Source organism: Coccidioides immitis (genome assembly GCF_000149335.2).
Source record: "Coccidioides immitis RS genomic scaffold supercont3.1, whole genome shotgun sequence".
In the NCBI taxonomy this organism is placed as follows: Eukaryota; Fungi; Ascomycota; class Eurotiomycetes; order Onygenales; family Onygenaceae; genus Coccidioides; species Coccidioides immitis.
In genome coordinates, this window is record NW_004504310.1 from 5477040 (window position 1) to 5499368 (window position 22329).

The following is a 22329-nucleotide window of genomic DNA, read 5'->3' on the forward strand; positions in this document are numbered from 1 at the left end:
CCTTCGTGGCAAATCTAAGATGAACTGGATGCGCCAGCGATATGCAAAAAGGGCCAATTTGTCAGGTTTTTCAAGAAATCCATGGTCAGAAAGAAACGTATAGTTAGCTGTCAATTCATCTCTTATATAATCACAAGCTCTTCATCGCAACATCATCAGTCATCCAAGCTATAATAAAGAAGATAAAGAAAGAAAAGAAAAGAAAAGAAAAGAAAAGAAAAGAAAAGAAAAGAAAAGAAAGAAAAGAAAAAGACTATAGGAAAAGTATCATAGTGTTTGACTTGCGAACAGAAGGAAAGCAAAAATCACCCAAAGGTAAATGGTTCTGAAGTAAGAATGAAGCGCGCATTCTATGGCTTTTGTTTTTCTCTTGCAAAAAAAAAAAAAAAGGGAAAACAGAAAGATAGAATGAAAAAGATAAAAGATCACTTCATCAATCATGTCAGTCATCAAAAAGATAAAGATAGCCAGCCCCACCAAAAACAGCGCATGGTAGAGAAAGCAGGAAATACCAAGGGTAGGGCGGTTGACATCCAGTTAATCGAGTACCGGAATGTACTCTAGGATACGTTTGGGACTGCTTATCTGAGGAAAATACGGGAAATACGTGAAGGAAAGAGTGAGGGAAATGAAGAAAAATGAATGGATCAAGGAGAGTCTGTCAAAAGAGTGCCAAAAGGATCGAGTTGAAAGGGAAGGGGGAAAAAAAGAGCGAATTGTTCGATATATGAACACTCCAGGTTCCAAGCCTTGAGCCGGGGCGACATAGGCCATTAGACACATAGGTTAATAATTATCCCGAGCGTCTCCAAAACTTGCTCAACCAAAGAGTTCGGCAGCGAAATCATAGGAAAATACGGCGGCGGAAATCAGACCCAGGGCAGTTCCCCCAAGGGGCCAAAAAGAAGGAGTATATTTTGAGATTCGAATCAACCGATCACGCCAGAACAATGCATTGCATCGTCATTCGTTGAATTCGCTTCGGAAAGTGGGCTTCATGCTCTCGTTGCGTATAGTTCGTAACGTAGTGATAAATAAAAAGGTAGAGAAAGAAGGACTAGGCGACAACAACAAGCCGAGCTGAAGGTGAAACAAAAGTTAAACGGCATACGAAGCATCCGCCGTCGGTTATGTCTCGTAAGGCTCATAATCGGGCGACGGCAAACAAAGAGAGGCGGCGCGGGCCGAGTCCACCTCGACGGTGTAAAGAGCTGATAACGGGCTAAAGCGGAACCTGAAGGTACCAATTAACTTTTAAGTGCCGCTGATGGATGCTTCGGGAATGTCACTTTCGACCTGGACTCGGCATCAATAAACTGAGATACAGATATCTCACTTTTTACCGTCCCGGACATGGCATGATGGTTAAAAAGTTGTCGTCCACAGCAAAAGTGACATCATAAAAAAAAAGAAAATACAATTAAAAGAAGACGATCGGACCAATATATTATCACAGGCAAGCAGCTGACATAAACGCAGCCGATACTCGCATTTGCAATTAAAAGTCGGCGGCAGTGGTCGACGCTTCGTGCTAAGAATAGGGACCGCGAGCATCCGGAGCATGAAGATGAGGTCCGGACATAGTTGAGGCTTCTGTAAAAGAAGACTCAAGCTGGGGGGGAGAAACCACATCATCCTTATGCTGGAAATAGAACGGCGGAGGGCTTTGCAGACTAGAAGCTCTGTCCCGGGTGGGCCTGGCAAGGATAAAAGGTTCTGAGCGTGAAGGTGCATGGCGTGACTGTAAAGATCTGCCTGCACAACGGTCAGAGTTAAACGGCGACCCGAGCCTCTTAATTTCTTCCTTTCGCGGTTCAGCCTGGGATGAGGTTGCCGGAAGAGCGCTAGCCTTGCTCTCGTTGGAGCCAAAATGCGACGGTGGAGTGAAAAGCTGATTCAACCGTTCTCGAGAGCTTAGTCCACTCGTAGTTGCCCCGCGATTTCGCAGTCGGACTCGTCGATAATTCGGGTTCTTCTTCTCGTCCTTTGAGGGCTCTGGTAGGAGGTCGGGAGGTGCGTTTCTATCTGGGCTGATTTCATCGTCTAATTGGTTCATTGCGCGTCTTTTGTGAGCGCTCATGATCATTTCAGGAGGGATAGAGGAGCGGAGCCGCGAGCCAATGGGTCCATGGATGGTTTCAGGCACATTCGCGGGTGGAACTGGACGAAGGTGGCGACGAGAAGTATCAGGGCCCCATGTATGATACATGAACGGTGAACCAAGGCGAGGGACGGTAGCTGGGCCTTCATCGACTAGATTCCTTGGAGGCTGCAACTCGGATTTGGTTTGGGGTTCCATCGCTAGAGGTTGTTCCGCAACATTGTTAAACCAGTTTGTCTGCTCGGAATTTACATGTTTATTTTCAATAGTGACTGCAGGAATACTAGCAGGCAGAGACGTTGCGACAAGTGAAACACCAAGATCACGAGCAAAAGGATTAGAGGCACCGTATGATCCCATGGAGAGCGAGCTAGAAGAAGAGCGGATGAAAAGCTCAGGGAAAGGTGAAGGGCTTCGAGATTGTAGAAGCCTTTGATAATGTGGCGCAATGGAAAACCTTCTTCTGCAAAGTTGCTTTAGCCTCTTCCTTGTCGAGGCATCAGACCGTGGCCAAAACGGTTTAGAGTTGACCACTCCAGGTTTAGGGGTGCAGCTACCACTCCTTGCTTCGGACGTTGGGTCGGCTTTTGATTCGAGTTCCTGAGATGTATCTTGCCCATGCTTTTTGGCGAGACCGTGCTTTACTCTTGGCCATGTCCTGCGAGCTTCTCTAGCAACACGATGGGACACACCAAGTGGCGGAACGCTGCCTGGAACGGTTTTGAATGGGGTGATGGTTGGGTCCTGGAGGTACAGTTGATAAGCATTCCACAGATGATTATCCATCTCCGATGTCCATCGATGGCCACCTGGAAATTGAGGTGAAACATTTCGCGCGATTGCAGGTTTAGAAGGAGACTCGAGGGGTTGCTTTCGATCAGGAAATGAGTGCGCAAGAAAAGGGTCGTGAATCTCACTCTCAAAACTCGTACAACTGCCGCCGAAAGAAGGATGAGAGCCAAAAGATCCACTTGAGGACACTGATGAATCTGAAGTATTTGAGCAAGCTGAAGATGGCCGTGGAATAGGGTCAGATCCAGAGGTGACGCTCTCCTCTCTCCAGCTACGGCATTCTCCCACGATATCTTCTCGTACTTGCGCTTCAGGGGTCTTAGGATCGCGTCTCTGTGGCGGCGGTACTTCAAGGCGCCCGGGAGATGTGTGTCTAGTTAGATTAGTATCTAACGAGCTGGAAGACGTATCTACTTCCTTGGAGAATTCAATAGAGGGTAAGGGAACATCCGGGGAGCAAAACGGCATCGCATTATAACCGAGATTCGAGAGAATATCAAGTGGAGGCCTCCTAAGGCGATAAGAGGAATGATGTGGAGGCGGCGGGATCTCGAGCTCCTTGACTGGTCTTGTTGGCGTGCGAGGCTCATCGAAAGCGTGGAACGTAAAATCCTTCGGCAAGGTGCGCGACAAAGCGGGCTGTTTGTGATCCATGGCTGGGAGATAAGCGGCGCGCAAGGCACTCCCTAATATTCCTTAAAGATTTTTTTTTAGACTAAGAGGGACTCTGAGTAGAAGTAAGGTATTCAAGGTAATATCTCTCAGTGACAGTGCTGCATATCCGGTATATGCCAAGTCAACGTCAAAATTCCAACGGCTATTTTTACCCAGATCACCAGATAGCAGCAACCAAGTCGAAGTACGTCACTTGAAGGGAGACAAAAGCGCCACTTGGTTCTTTGTATCGATCGTCAGCGATGATAATCGGGGGAACTTTTATGAATGAGAATGTCGTCAGGTCGTACAGAGGATCATAGAGCAGGATGGAGTCGTCAAAGTTCATCGAGGGTCGTTAAAGTGATGAAGAAACTAGGGGCGTTAATCAACGTTGATGGGGGCAGGATGCAACAATCAAATAAAAGTGCGAGAGTGTTGTCGCCGACGAGGCAGTGAATAGCTACCAGTCAATCAATATCGACGAATCTCCAACGCCCACTGTTAGCTTAATTCAGCCAATCGTCATATCTTGAATGGGGCAAGCCAAACCTGAAAGTGACATCCAAGCCGACAGGGCGAAGAATAACATGAAACTAAAGAAAAGGCGCCTGACGAGTGCGACGACCGGTCGAGGTAGAAAATAAAGTGACTGAGATATGAAAAATTATCGAAACGATAGGGAAAAAAAGAAAAAAATTAAAAAGAAAAAGGAAAAGGATAAGGCGAAGACTCGGGAGCAAAGCGCGCCACCTGTCGAGGAGAGCCAAAGATTGTCAAGAGACTTGAATTGATGCCCTAGGAATAATTGATAGGTAAGAACGCATTCTCCAGGTTTGAACAGAGGCATTGGCGACTCGGTTGAGTATGCGACGCAGAACAGCGTAACTTGCTGAACTGGAGGCGCCCAGAGCCGTGACAGGGGATGGGGAAAACAGGGAGGCTGGGAAGAGAAGAGGAGGGAGAGGGGAGGCGAGAAGTGTGATAGTGATGGTGCGATGCGAGGAGCTAGCGCAAAGCGGATCGTGACCGTTCAGCGGGTTGACACTACATACCTTTTTTTGGACCTAGAATAAAGATATGCGATCCGGGGAACGATGCGGAGCATCAATCCAGAGCCAGGAAATTTGGTTCACAAGGGCTCGCAGCGGGGGGTCGGGAGGAACCGCCCTGTCCTTGGGAACGAACCGTTGATTGCGAAGCCTAGGGTCGGCACACCTATTCTCGGCGGCTGGGCGAAGGGAGGGGGCGCCTGTCCGTCAAGCGCTTTCTCGGTCAAATGCGAAGGAAAAAAGAGAATAAGAGAGCGCGTAAAGAGACAGGAGGGTCTGGCAGGCCTTTGAAACGAGAAAAGGGACGATGATGTGTCTGCCGTGGAGGATGTGGGAGAGAGGTCGAAGCCGGGACTCGAAGGTGTCAAAGTCAACGCGGGCGTCTTGTCATTGGATCGCGAGTGACTAGCGCCAGCAGCAGATGCGCGGTGGAGAGCGAGGTACCACTTGGTGCCACAGGGTTCACAGGCACAAAGCGCACGTTCATCGAGCGATAGGGCATGAATACATTGGAGAGATGGCGAGAGCAGCGCAAGGATTTTTACGCAGGCGGCCAAAGAGAGAGTTCCTCCCTCCGGCTTCAAGACATCAATTGGACAATTCAACCTCTCCCTCCCCCCTCTACCTAACCAACCAACTACGTCAAAACCTCTCGTTTGGGTTCGCCGTCCTCCCCAAAATTCCCGTAACGAAAAAAAAAGCATGTTTGCCGCTTCGAGCAGAAGCCCGCGTACGGAGCACCTCTAGAGCCATTCGAGTCCCAACGCTTTTATCTGCCTCTACGGAGTACGCTGCCGCAGGAGCACCCTTGGGATGCAATATGCCTGCTGATCCCTCTGACAGCGGAACGAGATGCTTGGGGACCCCAGGCTGTGCTATCCACCTCCCCCCTTCGACGAGCAAGGATGAGCTCGCATCGGGATATACTCATTCGTGCACCACGTCGGCAGGAGGAATTCCTTCAACGGAAACTCAAAAAGAAATGCGGTGAGGCAACAAGCTTGATTGGCCTGGTTTAGAGTCCTCGTGCGCATCACTTTGAACCAAGTCTCACAAGCTTGCAAGATCCACTGCCCAACTCAAGGTCGGCGCCATCTCCTAAACCTAAGCCAAAATCCCCTCCCCACGACCATCCATTGGCCGTCCCTGTTTCCAAAATGTTGAACAAATCGTACGGCCCCTCAAAACCGTATTGGCTATGTGTTGGCTGATCCTCTTGGGGGGCAAACCGGCTCATTGGCCGGCGACAGCCAGCGGACGTCCGCCGTCGCGTGGCCAGACGCGTCTACACGCGCCGCCCCGAAGCGCGACGCACCTTTCTCGCGTTTAATCTTGCAATCGAGCGGCAAAAATCTCGAACGGTGACGTGGCGGCGTGCATGGCGACAGAGCTTGAAAGTTGGGCGTGGAGAAGCAACAAACTACGACGGAAAACTGAAACTATTTTTCAGACTTGTGTTTATCCAGGACAGGAGACCTTTTTTCTTTTTTTTTTCTCTCCCCTTTTTTCCTAGATGTTCCTATTATTATCATCCATTGTGTCATTTCGGCATAACGCGGATCAACCATATTCCGAAGAATTTCGGGCCTATAATTTTCCGCTCCGATCGTCGATCGAAGGAGGGGTTGAGGGCGCAATCTGCAACACCCTCCTGTTCTGCTTCATTTACGGCGGAGGCCGTCATTTCTCCGTGCCACCGATGTCGAGCAGAGTACTCGGCCCCCAGGAAATATCCGCAACCGATCGCAGTCGCTGCCGACGAACCGGACCCCACCTCATCACCGGGCGGGCCCGCCGCCAACTACTTTTTCGATCCCGCGGGGACTAACGAAAGCCTTGCCGCGGCCGACCCATAACTAGCATCACGATTTTGCTTTTTCCCAGTCATGGGTGACTTTGGACCCGAGGTGCCGTCAGAGGGAACGCTACCCGGGCCGAAGACTACGGATCCGGCAGTTGTGAAGGATGAGGTTCATGTTCTTATCACGGGCTTCGGGGTGAGTTTGCACGGGACGGATTACGGAGCATTTGTCGATCTGTCTATTCAACTGGCTCCCTCCGAAACAGCAGCAGAGTTAACCTCGTGGCACAGCCGTTCAAAACCAACCCTCTCAACCCTTCCTTCCTGATCTCATCCACCCTCCCCGCAACCATACCCACGACACCCTCGAGCTCCCGCACGGTCCGAATTCACACACACCCGTGCCCGATCCGAGTTTCATATTCCACCGTCCGAGTCACAATCCCCACCATAATAGACTCATTCAAGCGCACACACAATGGCCAGGCTCCGGACCTGATCATCCACATTGGGATGGCGTCAACGCGGCATTACTACTCGGTGGAAACGCAAGCGCACCGTGATGGATACCGCGTAACAGACATTGACGGCCAGCTGGGCTACGACGACGGGGAGGCATTCTGGAAGTGGGAAGGTTTACCGGAGACCTTACAACCCGGCCCACCCCGACTTGACGTCTCCTCTGCCGGTTCCGCTCGCCCGGTTACAGCATCATCAGACCTGAAACGTCAGGTCCACATACACCCCTCGTCACCCGATGCGGAGTTCCTAGAGACCTGGCGATCCTATCTTCCACCGAAGACTGATATACGTTTATCAGAGGACGCTGGGAGATATCTTTGTGAATTTATATATTATACCAGCCTGGCACACGCGTATAAGGATGGGCGAAGTGGGAATGTTGTGTTTCTTCACGTCCCTGGTTGGACGGACCAAGGCAGCATCGAGAAGGGGAAAGCTGTCGTTATCGGATTGATACGAGCACTGGTCGCTTGTTGGATTGAGGAGGGTGCAAAAGCGAATGGATGATTTGGTTTAAAAAGGGATCAACCTGCTTGGCATGAAGCCAAGAGGCGTCTGGTTCGGGCCCTGCAAGAATTGGACCCTATCAAAGTAAGCTATGGGCTGCTTGGTGACTTTGCTTTCGATCTCATTGCCTTTTCCTACAACGTTTCGGGGAAACGGGATTTATGATGCGTAGGGACGATCCCCACGAATAGCTACGATTACGAAGTTTATGTCTGATGAACAAATCCATACTCTCTTCATTATCAAGGGAACCTACAGGTCTATATCTATATGCGTCTATCCTCGTAGTTATATCCCTGTGTCGATCTTGATATTTTTCTGTGTTTCAAGAAAGAAACAGTGCGGCAGCCATTTCGGCGGTGATCCAGAACTTAGCTAGATTAGAGAGCTGCCGTGCGACATGCACATTCTCGTTTCAATCTTCCGAGGCCTTGTTCGGAGAGTTTCTTTTCTTTCTCCATGTCTTTTACGTACCAGCGACCATGCGCGAACCCGCCACTTGTGTCTTCGTGACACCTCTGCGGCCCTCGAAACCTGTACGCATGTAGCAGCAGCATCTCCGGGGAAATTAGATGGTCCTACAGTCGGTAAGCAGCCGGCGAAAAGTCCTAATAAACCAATTCTATAATAAAGAAAAAAAGAAAGAAAAACGAAAAGAAGAAAAGGGGGAGGATACAGGAAAGAGGCTTAGTTCGTCCAGATCATAGACAAATATCACAATGCAGGTTGAGAGCCATAAATAGCCAAGAGATGGTTGCACAGAGGCTCGTATTAGAACGGAGCCTCTCGTCTTTGACTTTTTGTCCTTTTCTCTTGGCTGAAATCGTAGAATATCGTCATGGTTCTCCGGGACCCGAGCCGGTGTATTCCGCGCTCCCTTATTACGTGAAGAAATGCGATCCTCAAATTTGGCATGAGGTCATGAAGAGGAATCCGGAGGAAATAACTTTTTTCAAGTTAACCAAGTCAAAATCTCCTTCCGCGCCCTCCATTGAGACTTTTCTTCCTTAGCGTCATATATGGTCAAACAACTTCAGGAATTTCCAAGGCAAAAGGACCTTGCAAGGGCCGCAATGGCATTCATTCGCGAAGTGGCTTTGAACCATCAGCAGCCTCGGCTTTCTCGTAGTTTCCTGGAGGGCTGTCCGGCTTGCTTGTTATGAACTAACTCCGTCTATGGGTATATATCCGAAGATATAACTAGCTTTAGGAGCTTTTCTTCCCGCATCAGTGCAAGAACATCGCCCATGCAGGAGATAACTCCTCCATCGCGTAAACTTGGCTGAACCAACGATGTGGCCCTTAAAAAGCGTCGCCGGTGGGGATGGCGAGGTGATGAGGCAGACGCGCGGAAGGGCAGGAATTGAAGATGGGCCGATGCTCTTTCGTTGACCGGGAAGAGCTCTCTCACGTTAGTTAGTTACATCTTCGGAATAGGTTTGCGCGATTCAGTGACGCCAGAAGGAATGGATCCACTCAGTTAACTAGTTAACTAACTGAGGCAGATGCGCTACACTACTCTCTCAACGGCCTCCTCTATTGCTGTTTTCTTTATCTCTGGCTTAATTCTAACCAAACTGCTGAAATCACTCTTTTATCCAGTGAGATTAAACTAGAGCCTCATAGTTATCATGCCTAACAGGGGCCTACTCGCTTGCAATTTCCTTTATACCTGAAACAGGATCATGATGCCTTGATTGCTCATTTTTATATCGATTGCTATGTCCTGAAATTGTTTCATAATTTATAGACAGTGAGCAGCAGCTGGTGAACCTGCTCGTCCAAAGTTCCGGTTCCGCATCCTATCATTCTGGTGCTGGCAAAGAGAGTTGAAAATCGGGTCTCTTAGTCTCTTTTTCTCATGATTCTACCTAGTTTTTTTCCGACAGAGCACCCCGTTTTCCAACAACCTCGAGTCCGTCCTCTTATCTCTGCTTTTGTAAAGAAATACATGAAAGCAACCCCACTCTCTGCAAACGAATCCTGCGTTACAAGGAACTACCAGTTCCTGACATGCTCTGATTTGTTGTAACCGAGCGATTCAACTTTAACGCCAACGAAGGTGGGCCTGAACCGGGAGAATAAAGCCGCAACGTCAAAGGCAGGCCATGAAGGGACGTTGTCAAAGTCGAAACTTGCCTTTCAGCTCCTGTTAGACCCTCCCCCCTCCCCCGGGGGAGGCAAGTGATTTCTAGGTCGATATCGTAGTCCATGAGCAAGTTCTCTGGAAAAGGGAGGAAGATATCGACGCTGTGGCAAGAAGGAAACAATACGCAAGCTTAAGAAGTACTAGATGCAGGCTTGAGAGGCCAGCAAGTGAAATCGGAGAGTTTTGTAGCAAAATGGGGAGAAAATGGAGCACAACGAAATGTATGATAGGAGCTGGGACCTGGGAGAGTGCTATCTCTCCATTTATGGGTAATGTCAAGGCGATATCCCTATTGTTCTTATCTGGAATCGCTTCAAAAAAAAAAAAAAAGAAAGGAGAGAGAGAGACATTATAGGTATTTTTAATTATCAAATCTAGGGATATCCGACTCAACTTGTTCGGAAAGGGTTTCTAATCCTCTGAACGTGCATTGCACATAGCATGGTATTATGATCTTTCGCGGAAGATACAACACCTTGTGAACATGGAACACGCTCTTTCAGCCTGGTGTTAAATGGGGTATCTTGGGAGAGGCCGGGAACTTCCCATAGCCGTGAGAGGGTAACACCCGATATGGTTACTAGTTAGCGAGCAGCCACTGGCTCTGTAGCGCGGCAAGCCCTACGTACAGGCTAAGGGACGGCCGAAATGCCCATGTGGACCGGGAGGCGCGCGCACGTACCTCGAAACTCGTCGCACGGAGCGATGGATGGATGCCGTGTGTTGTCTCGCAGTCAGCCTTTTCTGATTTGCGGTTAGATAGGTCATCAGTTAGTTAGTTAGCTGGCTCACGGCGGGGAAAAAAAAAAAGAAAGAAAGAGTAATACCATGTGAAGATTGTGCTGTTGCGATCGCAGGTCCCGACGATTTGGGAGAATATCATCTTCTAGAACACCTTTCTGCTTGACTATCTGCAATGATAGACAGTAGCTAGGTTAGTTACTATAGATGATCTTGGGCGTCTTGACATCAACCACCGCAACAGAGAACATTCGGTACTCCCGGGGTTAGAAGATGTTCCCGGGTTGCCTCTTTCGGGAAAAGACGGCACTGAGCTGGTGGGCTTTCTCTCTCGCGTGGATATGAAGGAACGGATCAGTCCACTTCTCCAGATAACTAACCCAAGGGGCAAAAAAGGAAAAAAAAAAAGAAAAGAAAAGAAAAGAAAAGCCCCGCAGGCATGGGGAGTCGCAGGATCGAAAACCCAAATAAAATGGAGATAACCCGGCGCGCTCTGGTTCGTGAAGCGCAAGATGGAAATTCTCCGCACTCCACTTCCCCCCAAAACTTACTTGCTAGTTAGTGAGCTGAAGAGCAGGGGAACTCAAAACCCCATGCTTCTCCAGAAGACCAGCGAACCCACCCTGAAGCAGAGCCAGTGGACTAGCGCGAGAACCGCGCTGGACGAAAACCGGCTTGCACCTGCGCCCGTTTCCCTGGTGTGTCGCATTCCGTCATCGTTCGACGGGGTTTGAGCCGGCTATGGGCTTGACAGCCGAAGTGGGCAGCGAGACGTTGACGATCAGGTTGCCACTCCTCGTGCCAAGGTGATGAAAGCCATCGTGTATTTTCTCCGTAAAAAAGCCTGGGTAGTTTTAAACTACGGAGCAACCCGAGTATGTATCCAAACTACGGAGTACGGAGTACAGGGTGTTCCATGGAATCGCGATGCTCGTCAAATGGTAGCAAATCGTCTATGATCGTGATTTTCACTCAGGCCACCGCGGGAAGGGGTAAAAAAAAAAAAGAAAAAAGAAGGGAAATTGACAGGCCGCAGAGTGTTCAGATCTTGATCCACAATGACGGGATGTACGAATTAGCCAGTTTAGCGTCCTCCATTCGGGCTTGGACTTTTGCTTGGGGAGAACAAGAGAGAGAGGAGAGAGAGAGAAGAGAGAGAGAGAGAGAGAGAGAGAGAGAGAGAGGGTGCGAATGATGGCGTGAATCTGAACCCGAGGCAATTCAGCAGCTTAGAAGGGGAAAAAAAAAAAAAAAAAAAAGAAAAATAAAAGAATCTCCCATGACGGGAGACGCTGGTGGTACGAAAGCAGTTGACAGAGTACTCTGCGGGACAAAACGGTTTTGAAGCGTCGGGATGCGTCAAGTTACACTTGGCTAAAGAAAAGGCACCGGCGTGTTTTGTTTCTGTTAGTGATTCGTTTCTTGTTAGTGAAGGAAGCCAATAATTTCCTTGGTGAGCTTAAAGAAAGCCACTGCGCAGAGTTGCCAGATCCACGGTCACGACGCGAAATAAAATAAAAAAAAGCAGAAGCATCCCATAATTCCACGCGAACTTTGTGTGGATATTAAATTTGGGTGATGCGGGAGGTTCCAGCTTAAAGAGTAGTGAAAGAAGATCGTGATTCCAGGACCTGCACTGCCGCCGCCGCCGCCGCCGCCGCCGCCACCTTGTTGTTCTTCTTCTTGTTGTTGTTCTTCTTGTTCTTCTTTGTTCTTGTTCTTCTTCTTATTGTTGTCCTTACTCCTCCTCCTCTTGCCAGTCGCGTGGAGCTTGATCGTGCATTTGGTGGGCTGTTCGATGTTCGACTCGACTACAGAGTTAACCAGGACGGCGATAAAAACAAAGCTGCAGACAGAAAACGAGTTGATTTTTTAGCTGGTGGTGGCCCCTGTCCGTGATCTCCCTCCGCATCCCCAACTGACTCTCCACAAAAACTGGATCCGCCCAGCCTTTCCGGTCACGCTTTGAGTTTGGGTCCCTTGCGAGGTTGCACCGCTGCACGCCATCCTTGTTTTTCCTTTTTCTTCTTCTTCCCGGTCTCTCTCACGGCAAACCCCGTGCTGCTCGTCATGGCTATGCTGAGGTGCAGGGTGCAAAAAAAGGGACGACGAATCCAATCGACTGTATGGAGTACCGCCAGCTCGACCATCCAATGGACTGTTCTTGACACCCGCGACGGATGTGTACACACACAATGGTGAGTGATTATCCGTTCGAGAAACATCACCGTCATTGTGCGGATGCGAGCGTCCGCAGCGCCACCAGCCAACGACCACGGAACGGAGCAACATCCCATTATTTAAGTTCCAGGACCACATGAAAGGATGGGCCGCCGCCTAACCAAAGACAGAGATTAAATACAGGTCTCTTCTGCGAAAAGCTGCTTCTTTGAACTCCCAACCCACTCCCCCCACCGCTGTCCCTCCACCATCGACAAGCCCGAGCCAGCACGGTCAATGCTCTCTGCAGCCATCCAAACCGACGGTATCCTGCGGCGCAAGCTCCCTCGCGGCAGGTGAACTCCTCCAGAGCTGACTCCCCTGCCCCGGGATTTCGTATTTCTCCGGCCTTGTTTAAATAACTGCCCTCCAGCCCGGACAGCCGAAATCTAATAACCCTTCGTCCGTTGACCGGGGGTCTGACGAAAGAAAAAAACGTCGTTCATCTTTGACGGAGTGCCTTTTTGTTTCTTGTTCCTCCCCCCGTCCTCTTGTCATCTCTACCTATCCCTCTGTCGTCTGTTCTTTTCTTTTTTTCTTCTTTTTTTTTCTTTTTACGAAATATTCCACCTTTTTTTTTTTTTTTTTTTTTTTTTTTTTTGTTGAATTCCTCTGACCTTGGAGACACTCGCCGCTCCATCTTCCCTCAAAGATGGGCAACGAAAAGGACATGGAGGTCGGGACGACCAACGTCTCAGCGGCGGCGCCCCCGCCCTACGAGAAGGCAGAGGTCGGCCGCGACTTCGTCCGTTCAATGGTCGAGAAAGATCTCCTTGACAGTCGGTACAGTCAGACGCAGCGTGGCCTCAAGTCGCGACACGTCCAGATGATGGCCCTTGGCGGGACCATCGGAACAGGTCTCTTCGTCGGCAGCGGTCAGGCACTCGCCATCGGTGGCCCGGCGTTCCTGCTCGGTGCGTACGTCTTCATCGGCTCTCTCGTCCTCATGGTCGTCACCGCCGTCGCTGAGATCGGAACCTACCTCCCCGTCCACGGCGGCACGATGAGTTACTACGGATATCGGTACGTCTCGAGAAGTCTGGGCTTCGCTCTCGGGTACCTGTACTGGTACTCCATGGGTATCCTGGTTCCAAACGAAATCGTCGCCGGTGCGTTGATCATAGATTACTGGGAGTCAAACGTCCACATCGGCGTCTGGATCACCATCCTGCTCATCGTCATCCTCGCCCTCAACGTGCTTCCCGTCCAGTGGTACGGCGAATCAGAATTCTGGTTCGCCAGCTTGAAGGTTATCATGTTGCTGGGCCTGCTCATCCTCGCCTTTATCCTCTTCTGGGGCGGTGGCCCAAGCCGTCAACGACTCGGCTTCCACTACTGGAAAACCCCCGGGGCGGCAAACGAATACATCCTGACCGGAGACAAGGGCCGCTTCATCGCGCTGCTGCAGTGTATCGTCCTCAGTGCTTTTGCTTTTCTCTTCGCACCCGAACTCATCATCCAGACCGCCGGTGAAATGCAATCCCCTCGATACAACATTCCCCGAGCTTCACGCCGATACTTTTACCGTCTCTTCTTCTTCTATATCTTGGGCTCCATCGCTATCGGTGTCACCTGTCCATCCGATAACGCTGCCTTGACCAACGGCGGTGCTGGCGCCGGCTCTTCGCCGTTCGTGGTCGGCATCAAGAACGCCGGTATCCCCGTCCTTGACAGCGTCGTCAATGCCGTCATCCTTACCTCTGCATGGAGCTCTGGAAACTCCTATCTATACATGTCCTCCCGCGCGCTTTACTCCCTTGCCGTATCAGGCAACGCTCCCAGCATCTTCAAGGCATGCAACAGGTACGGCCTCCCATACACTGCCATGATGGCCAGCGCTTGCTTCTCCGGTCTCTCCTACCTTGCCGTCGCGAACGGCAGCTCGCAGGTCTTCAACTGGTTCGTCAGCCTTACCAACACATCCGGTTTCATCTCCTGGACCTGCTGCTGCATCATTTACTTCCGCTTCCGCAAAGCCACCGATGTCCAGGGCGTCGAACGTCCTTATAAGTCTTTCCTCCAGCCATACGGCGCGTACATCGGCATCGTCGGCTTTATCTTCCTCGTCCTCATCAACGGCTTCCAGGTGTTCTTCCCCCAGAAGTGGACGGTCTCTGGCTTCTTCACGGCGTATATTGGTCTTCCGGCATTTTTGATCTTGTACTTCGGGCACAGACTGGTTTACCGAAAAGATCCCTGGGCGTGGAAGCCGGAGGACGTTGACCTCGTGACGGGTCTGGAGGAGATTCTTGCTGCAGAGCAGCCTCCAAAGGTTCGCACGGGCCCGATCAAATATATCTCTTTCCTTTTCGAGTAGATCATTGCAGTGCAGAATATCAATGGAATCCGTGTTTTTGGCTTCTTTTCTTTTTTTTTTTTTGGATGTATCTCTTTCCCTCCCAATGCGCTTCACTCCCGAAAGCCCTGCATCTTGATTATTAGATGTCTGCCTAATGTGCTCCAGCTACCCTTTTATCCTCGTCCTCATAATTCTGTAAGCCACGCCCTATCGCTCAAAATAAGCGAACCTCGCACACCGTAAATCTGATACCCTCATTTTTGCCCTTCGTATCCTTTTATTTGTACTCCGTACCGGCTCGCTCTTTCACATCAGTCGATCAATATTAAAAAAAAAAAAAAAAAGAAAGAAAGAAAACGTAAACTCCAGTTGTACGGAGTATAAACGCTCATTATTACCCTCTTGTGGTGTGGTATAATGGAACGAACGAGTGCTGTACGCTAATATATATTAATTACCTCGGTGTTCCCCTATCCTCGTGCTGTTTGGCCAAGGATTTATTGCTGTTTAATTCAAGAACATGTTGTTGGCACTTTGGCGATTAGCCACCAGGCCGCGAAGGAATAGCCATATCAAGTATGGATAAAATGTTATTTTATGCTCTGGCCGTCATTCAGCATCGTCCGTACGGAGTACAGTATTGATTAAATCTGTGCTTCAGAAACTTGTTATTGTGCTTCTGGAGTCCATTCCACTTTCTAGTATCTTTAAAAGACTAATGGTGAGCCGAGAGAGCCGTGACCAGAAGATCTTGTGAGTTGTTCCAAAAGGTGAACCTTATCAACGTGGCTTAATCCCACTGGATCGAAAAGGAAAAAGAGAAGTAAATATATTTCATATTGTGATTTCCTCCTGATGGTACCCCTTTGGAGGGTTGATTTAAAGGATGTACAGTATGCATACACAGGGCCTCACCTCACCTCACCTCACCTCACTCCTTCATCTGCTTACTCGCAGAGACGCACCAGTTATTCCAGTCCGAGAAGAACGACGGCTGAACATGGCACCTCTTACTTAGGAGCTGTCTCTTCCTCGTCTCAGCGTACACATCCACGATACCCTTCGCGTTTTCCTTCTTCTGCGCCACTAATATTCTCACAATCAGTAAGCTGGCCTGGCTGCAGGCCGTCGCGTGGAAAGCCGGTCCGCTATGCGTGGCCTCCTCGTGGATCGCTTTGAGCAAGTCCCACAGCCGGTCCTCGTCTTCGACGGCGGGGAGGCTGTTTCCCTTGCAGAGCTTACAATACTCACGCAGGACATTGCTGGCTTTGTTGGCGATCTGTTGCACTTTGGACTTGCGGACGGCCTGCAGGAGTGGGAGGAGGATGTCGGTCGCGATGATGCTCGAATGTGATTTTTTCACGTATATTTCCAGGAGGTCGAGTGCTCGGTTTTTGAAATTGATCATGTTCTCGCGGGCTTCTTTCTTTTCCTTCTTTTTGCTCGTCACTTGGCTGCGTGCCTTGAATACCTGGGCTAGCTGCTCGTCGAGCGCTTCCATCTGATCGTCATCCATGTCGGAGTCCGATGACTTTTCCGAGCACGCGTCCAGGTCCTTGTCCGCACGGTGGGTTCCAAGTGCAGCGGCCAGTTTAGCATCAAATTCTTCTAGTTCGTCTCCGTCTTCGTTTTCGGATCCATCCTCATCACTTTCTTCATCCGAGGCCTCAAGATCCTCCTCGGACTCCTCTCCAGACTGATCGATCTCTTCAACGTCATCATCGTCTGGATCGATCATTTCCACATCGCTCCCTTCATCGTCATTCTCGAACATTTCCTGCTGTCCTGCAAGGGTATCCTTCGCCTCCAGAATCTATACACTATATCAGTAACGTGATTATTGTAAATTTAAAACAACTGAAAGCACCGTACCGCAATCAACGACTGAAGGCCCGTTGCTGTAACTCGATCGGCAAATGCACCGAAGACTTGCTCGCTAGTGCGACGAAATAACTGAGATTGCTTCGATGCGAAGCTTAGCAAGATCTCAACCAAAATATCAGAAGCCTCCGCGGTATCAGCATCATCAGCCTTTTTCCGACTGACAAATTTATCATAGCATATTTTAAGTTCGTCCAACATGGACACGGCATCAGCGTCGCCGTTGTATACCTGGAAAATGGTCATGGCGTAGAGCAGCTTGAGTGCCTGAATGCTAGCTGCTCCGGCTTCACTTTTCTTCTCCTGAAAAACAGTCGATTAGGCAAGTCTAAATTGGAAGGCGATATATTTTTGACGCACCTTGTGCTGGATCTTTTTCAATATTTTGAAGGCTGAATCGACCGATCCGCTGATTTCTTCACCCATTTCGATCACGAATTTTCCATATTCTCCATTCTCGTTCATGTCGTGGATGCTCTGAACGACCTGACATGCGATAGTCGAAGCATTCTTGCGCCCAGCAACGACCATATTTAGGCATGATGAAATTTTATTCCTGAAGAATTCCTGCGTTGACGAGGTGATCGGCGGATCGGGGACGGTGGCTTTGTTCTTGCTGCTTTCCACAGGCACAAAATACGCGAACCGAGCCACAACTAGCATAACACGCTTGATAGTGGAATCTAGATCATCCGGCGAACTTGATTTAATGGATAGCGATTTTACGATCGAGTTGAGGAGGGTAGCGAGTTGCTGCCTCCTTGACCCAGCCACTTTCGCATCGTCCACACCTGGTTTGGTGATCAAGTCTTCCAGGAAAGGAACCGCCTGCTCCAAACCGTCCACGGAGCCATCACCGATTAATTTCTCAACGGTCTTTGTCTTAGTCACCTGGTCGAAATTGACGGCACCCGCTGAGCCCATCAAGCCGCGAAGTGCCGGGGTTATAAATTCTGGATCCGTTGCTCCACGGGCCTGTATCGACTTTGCGGCTTTCTGGGCTATTCGATGAAGATATCGATCCTCAACTGATAGCTGATTCATCAGACAGCGGACGAAATTTTTTGTAAATACCGATCCGGCGGCTTCTTTGGGGCCATCATTGATGACCTTCATAGATACCAGGAAACCCCAATATTTCCGCTCTTCTGAGGAAGCAGCGGCGAAAAGTCCGTCTACAAATTGTTAGCAAGCGCCATTTAGGTCGGGGGAAGAAGAGAAGAAAAAGAACAAATAATGATAGGAAAGCGCTTACTGTCAACAACTTCGGTCCAAAAATCAGGAAAAGATATTTGCTTAGAAGATTTGTCCCCTTTTTTGCCCTGAGAAAATGTATATAGCTTGGCGAGGATTGGATCCCACGCGAAATGGAGCTTTGGATTCCAGACGCCAGACCTATTCGCCGTTCCATTTTCGCCATTCTGCTCAGCATGGAGATCTGATGATTCTTTCATAATCTTCGCCAGGGAGGATCGTTCTTTCGAATGCAATGGATTGTTGTTCTGCCACACACCGGAGGCAAAGTTCACTGGCAAGGAAGATTCCATTACCGCCAGCCAAATCGCAACACCCTCAGGGGTCCTTGCAAGTCCGTTCTCTGCTAGCCCTTTGATGATTGCGTCTACGTATTGGATGCCGGCTTTCTTGCTGGCAATGTCTCGCACCGCACAGTAGATGATATATCCGCATTCTTCCCTGAGCCACGGCTTTTTCTTGGCCAATTCAAAAATTAAGAAAAGAAGTTTACTCCAGTTCTCGAATGGAACATCAGGCTGGAGTAAAATAGCGGACTTTAGGATGGCTTCCGCTCCAAATAATCTGCCAAAGTAGTGATCTCTTTCCTCCTACAGCAACCCAGTCAATAGAAAGAAATACTGCGTTTGGAACAACTAGAAAAACCATACCTGACCGGAAGCACAGTTTACCGGGCTGGTCTGCGACTCCAGGATCTCAATGGTCTTCGGAATGTTCAGCTCCTCCGAATTTCGACCGTTGGAGCCCGAGAACACTTGCGACAAGAGCTCTGTGAGTGCAATAGAAAAGCCAATTCTCGCGGCTTTTCGGCTGCTGCATAGTCCTCGAAATAACCTTTTCAAGACCTTTTCAATTTGCTCGTTTGGCGCATTTTGATCTGGCGTAAATCGAGACAATAAATCGTGAGCAGCTTTTAGACGTATTTCATTTTGTTCATTGGAGAGATCTTCGTATATCTCAACAAGCTTGACATCGACATTAACGGGCTCCCGCCGTCTCTTTCTAGGGTTAACAGCGCCAGCCATATTTGTCTTTGGCCGTTGTCGAAATGCGTGCTTCTCTACTCGTGTTTGGCCTTTTTTTCGGCGACAGAAAATTATCTGATAATCACGTGATTGGCCATCGGTGAAGCTTCCCGAGTGGGTTTAGCGCGGAGTCGAATGAAATTCCCGTAAAGCATGGAATTTTAGGAGAATATGTAATTCTTTTCTAAGGACATGTCCTGATATATTCCACATTGCTACCTACTGGAAATGAGTTATTTACATGCGTGACTCTCGAGGAAGCTAAAAGTTCCGCCTGAGAGCAATCCTGGTCCTTGCATGCGGAATGCAGGCGTCCTGAATCATGCCCATAGCTCCGCAACCTGAGGATGCAGGATGAAATCTCTGTTAGTTTGCCTAAAGGTGTTCGAGCCAAACAGAGTCCTGATATTCGTGGCATGTGCATTTTCCACGACCGAAATTTCCGGCCAGGCTTCTGAAGCACACGTCATATGACGATGAGCATAGGTGACAATCACTATATGTCTGGCAAACTGAGTGTCTGTCTGGCCTGGATGAGTAACAACTTAGGGACTTTGGCTCAGAGCCCGACTAGAGCGCAATTTTTTCACCACTATTCTTCTAGTGTCTCGCACTCTCTCATGTTGCGTCCAATTTGCACGGATCGTCCAAGGCCACGGCCACCACAGTGTTATCATGGTCTGCTGGAGAGTATCCTCCATTCTGGAGGCCCAGAGCTCATGTTACCTATTCACTTAATTCTTGTGAAGAAGTCTGCATGTTCCTGTTCTTCGCATTCCATTCTGTATAGATTGTATTTATTCGTGAAACCCTCGAGCCCCTTTCCTAAGTCTGGTATAAAGAGCAATGCGGCATTGAGCAGCGCTTTAGCCACGGCTGTCAAACACCGCAGGGAGTGCAGGATCACCAGCATTCAAGGAGGTTTTGGGAAGCATCTAGTTACCCGCCCAGAAACCCACGAAAGAAAATCATTTAAGATAGATCCATTGTGTCACATCGGATAATGTCCTTCTAGTTCCATTGCTGCTCTTTTTTTTTTTTTTTTTTTTTTTTTTTTGATTTTTGATGGCTGCATCAAAGGGCCCATTCTTGTGGCTTTAAACATGGGGTAAAAACAACCTTCTCCAGTTTGGATTTGTGAGTGATTTGAAATTATATACCCCGTACTCCATATGTACTCTACTGTACAGCACGTATCGATCAGGTGACATCTGGATCAGTGACCCTATCTGGGGTAGTGGTAGCATAGACTGCAGCAATGTGTCTGCCAAATGCCTATATAGCATTTCAAGCTTCTCTTTATCAATATGTGGATTGAGAGCTCGTCAAGCATTGATTGGGAGTCGTGGTGTGTTTAGAGTGCTTCACCCCAAATCCATTGCACGGTCAATGTATAGAGTACTCCAGGTTAATAAATGGGGCGAGACCAAGGGGACTTTGCTCCTTGTCACCCAAATGCAAGATGAATAGCACTGGAATTGGTGTGTGTTCCTGGAAGTACCTGATTACAGCGATTTCATTGTGGACCTTCTCCGAAAACACTCGCGCTCCAGGCTTCAGAAAATGGATCATGGCTGCACCTCCATGCTTGAACCTCATTTTAAAGAAGGCATTGAATGCTCCCATTTGAACCACATAATGCAACAGAATACTTGTCTGCATATCTCACTAACAACCTGAGATTGATAAGGGGGCAAGATATTTCCACAGCAAGGTGGGAGAGCCAATTTTTTGCGCTGAAATTTATTTTGATGGATTGGTCATTGTAGCATTCCGTGCTTTGTACGGAGTACTCCGTACTCCGTATCCAGACTGGCGAATTCATTTTGATGTGTTGGCATCCTGTGGGCTGCTTATCCAGGCCAGCTCGTCCATCGAAGCGAAAGATTTTCATACCAACTCCATTCGCAGGATTGTGAGAGGACCAGTCTCGCGAACCTAATCCAAGAAGGAATAGCGTCTCGTATCACCGTGGCAGCCGGCCGTGCACGACTCTGAACGCAGGATTTTGAAGCTGGTTGGCGCCGAGTGATTGACTCGTCATCGATCCACTCCACATGGTCAGGCGGGAGAGGGTATCTTATTCGCCAGCCTTTTGATATGAAGCGCCGGGGTTCAGGGCACCTTCCCAGTAGTGAGAACACCCTGATTCAGCCACTTCGAACCTTTGAAGCGAGACAAACTGGAGCACAGATCCTTTTTGGGGTTGGGGGCCACGGAAACGTCTCCCGGAAAATTCAACTCTTTTATCCCGGAACATCAGCGTTTCCCTCCATCAATCCGTCCAGATTTCCTTCGGCGACACCGTCTCTTGAGGCTGATCATTTGACTGGCCTCCATAGTTAGTGGGGGCGCTTAGCAGCAACTAGCTCCGCGCCTGCATGACATTATTGGGACTTGAGCGATGGGCCTGCGAGCCCAGCGACCGATCAAGTCTTGCAGCCAGGCCAAAGCCAATCACAGCACGAAGACGGCTCTTTCTGTAAGCTTGGCAGAGTTTCACGAAAAGCCAGCTCAGAACTGGGGTGTTTTCCAGTGGCCAAAGCCGCGCTGGGGATGCCTGTCTATTTTATCGGGCGCTGCTGGGTTCCCGCGTTGCGCCAAGACGTAAACAACACGAACACCAAGCGAGATCTCGTGACTTCTCAGCGTCGGGGCTTGAGCCTTGAGAGCAGCGAGCCAGTTCGAGCAGACAAAGCGGGAGGTTAGAGAGCCCTTTCGGCCGTCGAGTTAGCTGGTCATTAACTACGCGAGTCCTCCGTAGTGCAATAATGGCCCATTTTTCGTAAGTGGATGGCGTCAGACTTCAAAGTTAAATACAGCCCTGCAAGGTTGGACGGAGATCCCATCTTCAGCCAGCCCACTCCACCTCGACACGCCCTCGTTGTCACCACAGTCTGGCCGAATATGTAGTTATCATCGAGCGTGGGGGTCCCACAGAAACATAAAGAGTTATGCCCTCTCCGGATGGACACTGAACTTGGTGCGGTGCGCATGGTTGCTCGCGAACTTGCTCGATGTGCCGAGTTGCTGCGGTTGTCAATGTTTACATTTCCGTCACGTCGACGCGCCGGGCTGCAGATAAACACAGCAGCTCACCAACCCCACCTGTGCCCCTCATCCCAGGTGAAGGCCCTTGCTCCCCTCAAAAGTTCACGAGGATATCTGGCTGGACACAAAATCCGACCCTGCATCCGGTCGCTCAGCCACCGTGAATGCGGGGTATTCCCATTTCCAGCCTCGAGGCCGTTTCTGGACGGCGGCTCGAGGTGAAGAACAATGTCGAATCGAATGGGCTTTTTCCCCAAGACAATGGGCGTTTCAGCACGCC

The 22329-nt window shown here is 49.5% G+C and overlaps 7 protein-coding genes across 7 annotated transcripts; 3 read left to right on the top strand and 4 right to left on the bottom strand.

Annotated features, from left to right (window-relative positions):
- Positions 1–1531: 1531 nt before the first annotated feature.
- Positions 1532–3701, bottom strand: CIMG_01146 (uncharacterized protein; the record flags this gene model as incomplete). Its single annotated transcript, XM_001247374.2, has 1 exon — positions 1532–3701. Exon 1 carries the CDS (start codon positions 3545–3547, stop codon positions 1532–1534), a length of 2016 nt encoding a protein of 671 aa, XP_001247375.1. The 5' UTR covers positions 3548–3701.
- Positions 3702–6107: 2406 nt separating this feature from the next.
- On the top strand, positions 6108–7861 carry CIMG_01145 (pyroglutamyl peptidase type I). The gene is made up of 2 exons (XM_001247373.2): positions 6108–6596; positions 6692–7861. Exons 1-2 carry the CDS (start codon positions 6486–6488, stop codon positions 7427–7429), a joined length of 849 nt encoding a protein of 282 aa, XP_001247374.1. The 5' UTR covers positions 6108–6485; the 3' UTR covers positions 7430–7861.
- Positions 7862–9967: 2106 nt separating this feature from the next.
- CIMG_01144 (uncharacterized protein) lies at positions 9968–10760 on the bottom strand (the record flags this gene model as incomplete). Its single annotated transcript, XM_001247372.2, has 4 exons — positions 9968–10158; positions 10208–10322; positions 10406–10485; positions 10700–10760. The coding sequence occupies 4 exons, from the start codon at positions 10758–10760 to the stop codon at positions 9968–9970; spliced, it is 447 nt and encodes a 148-aa protein (XP_001247373.2).
- Positions 10761–11914: 1154 nt separating this feature from the next.
- Positions 11915–12638, bottom strand: CIMG_01143 (uncharacterized protein; the record flags this gene model as incomplete). The annotated part of the gene is made up of 2 exons (XM_001247371.2): positions 11915–12130; positions 12243–12638. 2 exons carry the CDS (start codon positions 12636–12638, stop codon positions 11915–11917), a joined length of 612 nt encoding a protein of 203 aa, XP_001247372.2.
- A 553-nt stretch (positions 12639–13191) lies between these two features.
- Positions 13192–14902, top strand: CIMG_01142 (proline permease PrnB; the record flags this gene model as incomplete). Its single annotated transcript, XM_001247370.2, has 1 exon — positions 13192–14902. The coding sequence occupies one exon, from the start codon at positions 13192–13194 to the stop codon at positions 14854–14856; it is 1665 nt and encodes a 554-aa protein (XP_001247371.1). The 3' UTR covers positions 14857–14902.
- A 750-nt stretch (positions 14903–15652) lies between these two features.
- On the bottom strand, positions 15653–19207 carry CIMG_01141 (DNA polymerase V). The gene is made up of 5 exons (XM_001247369.2): positions 18624–19207; positions 17975–18563; positions 17080–17894; positions 16711–17022; positions 15653–16651 (listed from the first exon to the last, which is right to left on the bottom strand). The coding sequence occupies exons 1-5, from the start codon at positions 18996–18998 to the stop codon at positions 15770–15772; spliced, it is 2973 nt and encodes a 990-aa protein (XP_001247370.1). The 5' UTR covers positions 18999–19207; the 3' UTR covers positions 15653–15769.
- A 1253-nt stretch (positions 19208–20460) lies between these two features.
- Positions 20461–22271, top strand: CIMG_12802 (uncharacterized protein; the record flags this gene model as incomplete). Its single annotated transcript, XM_004445775.1, has 5 exons — positions 20461–20481; positions 20689–20913; positions 21003–21339; positions 21535–21680; positions 21912–22271. The coding sequence occupies 5 exons, from the start codon at positions 20461–20463 to the stop codon at positions 22269–22271; spliced, it is 1089 nt and encodes a 362-aa protein (XP_004445832.1).
- Positions 22272–22329: the final 58 nt, after the last annotated feature.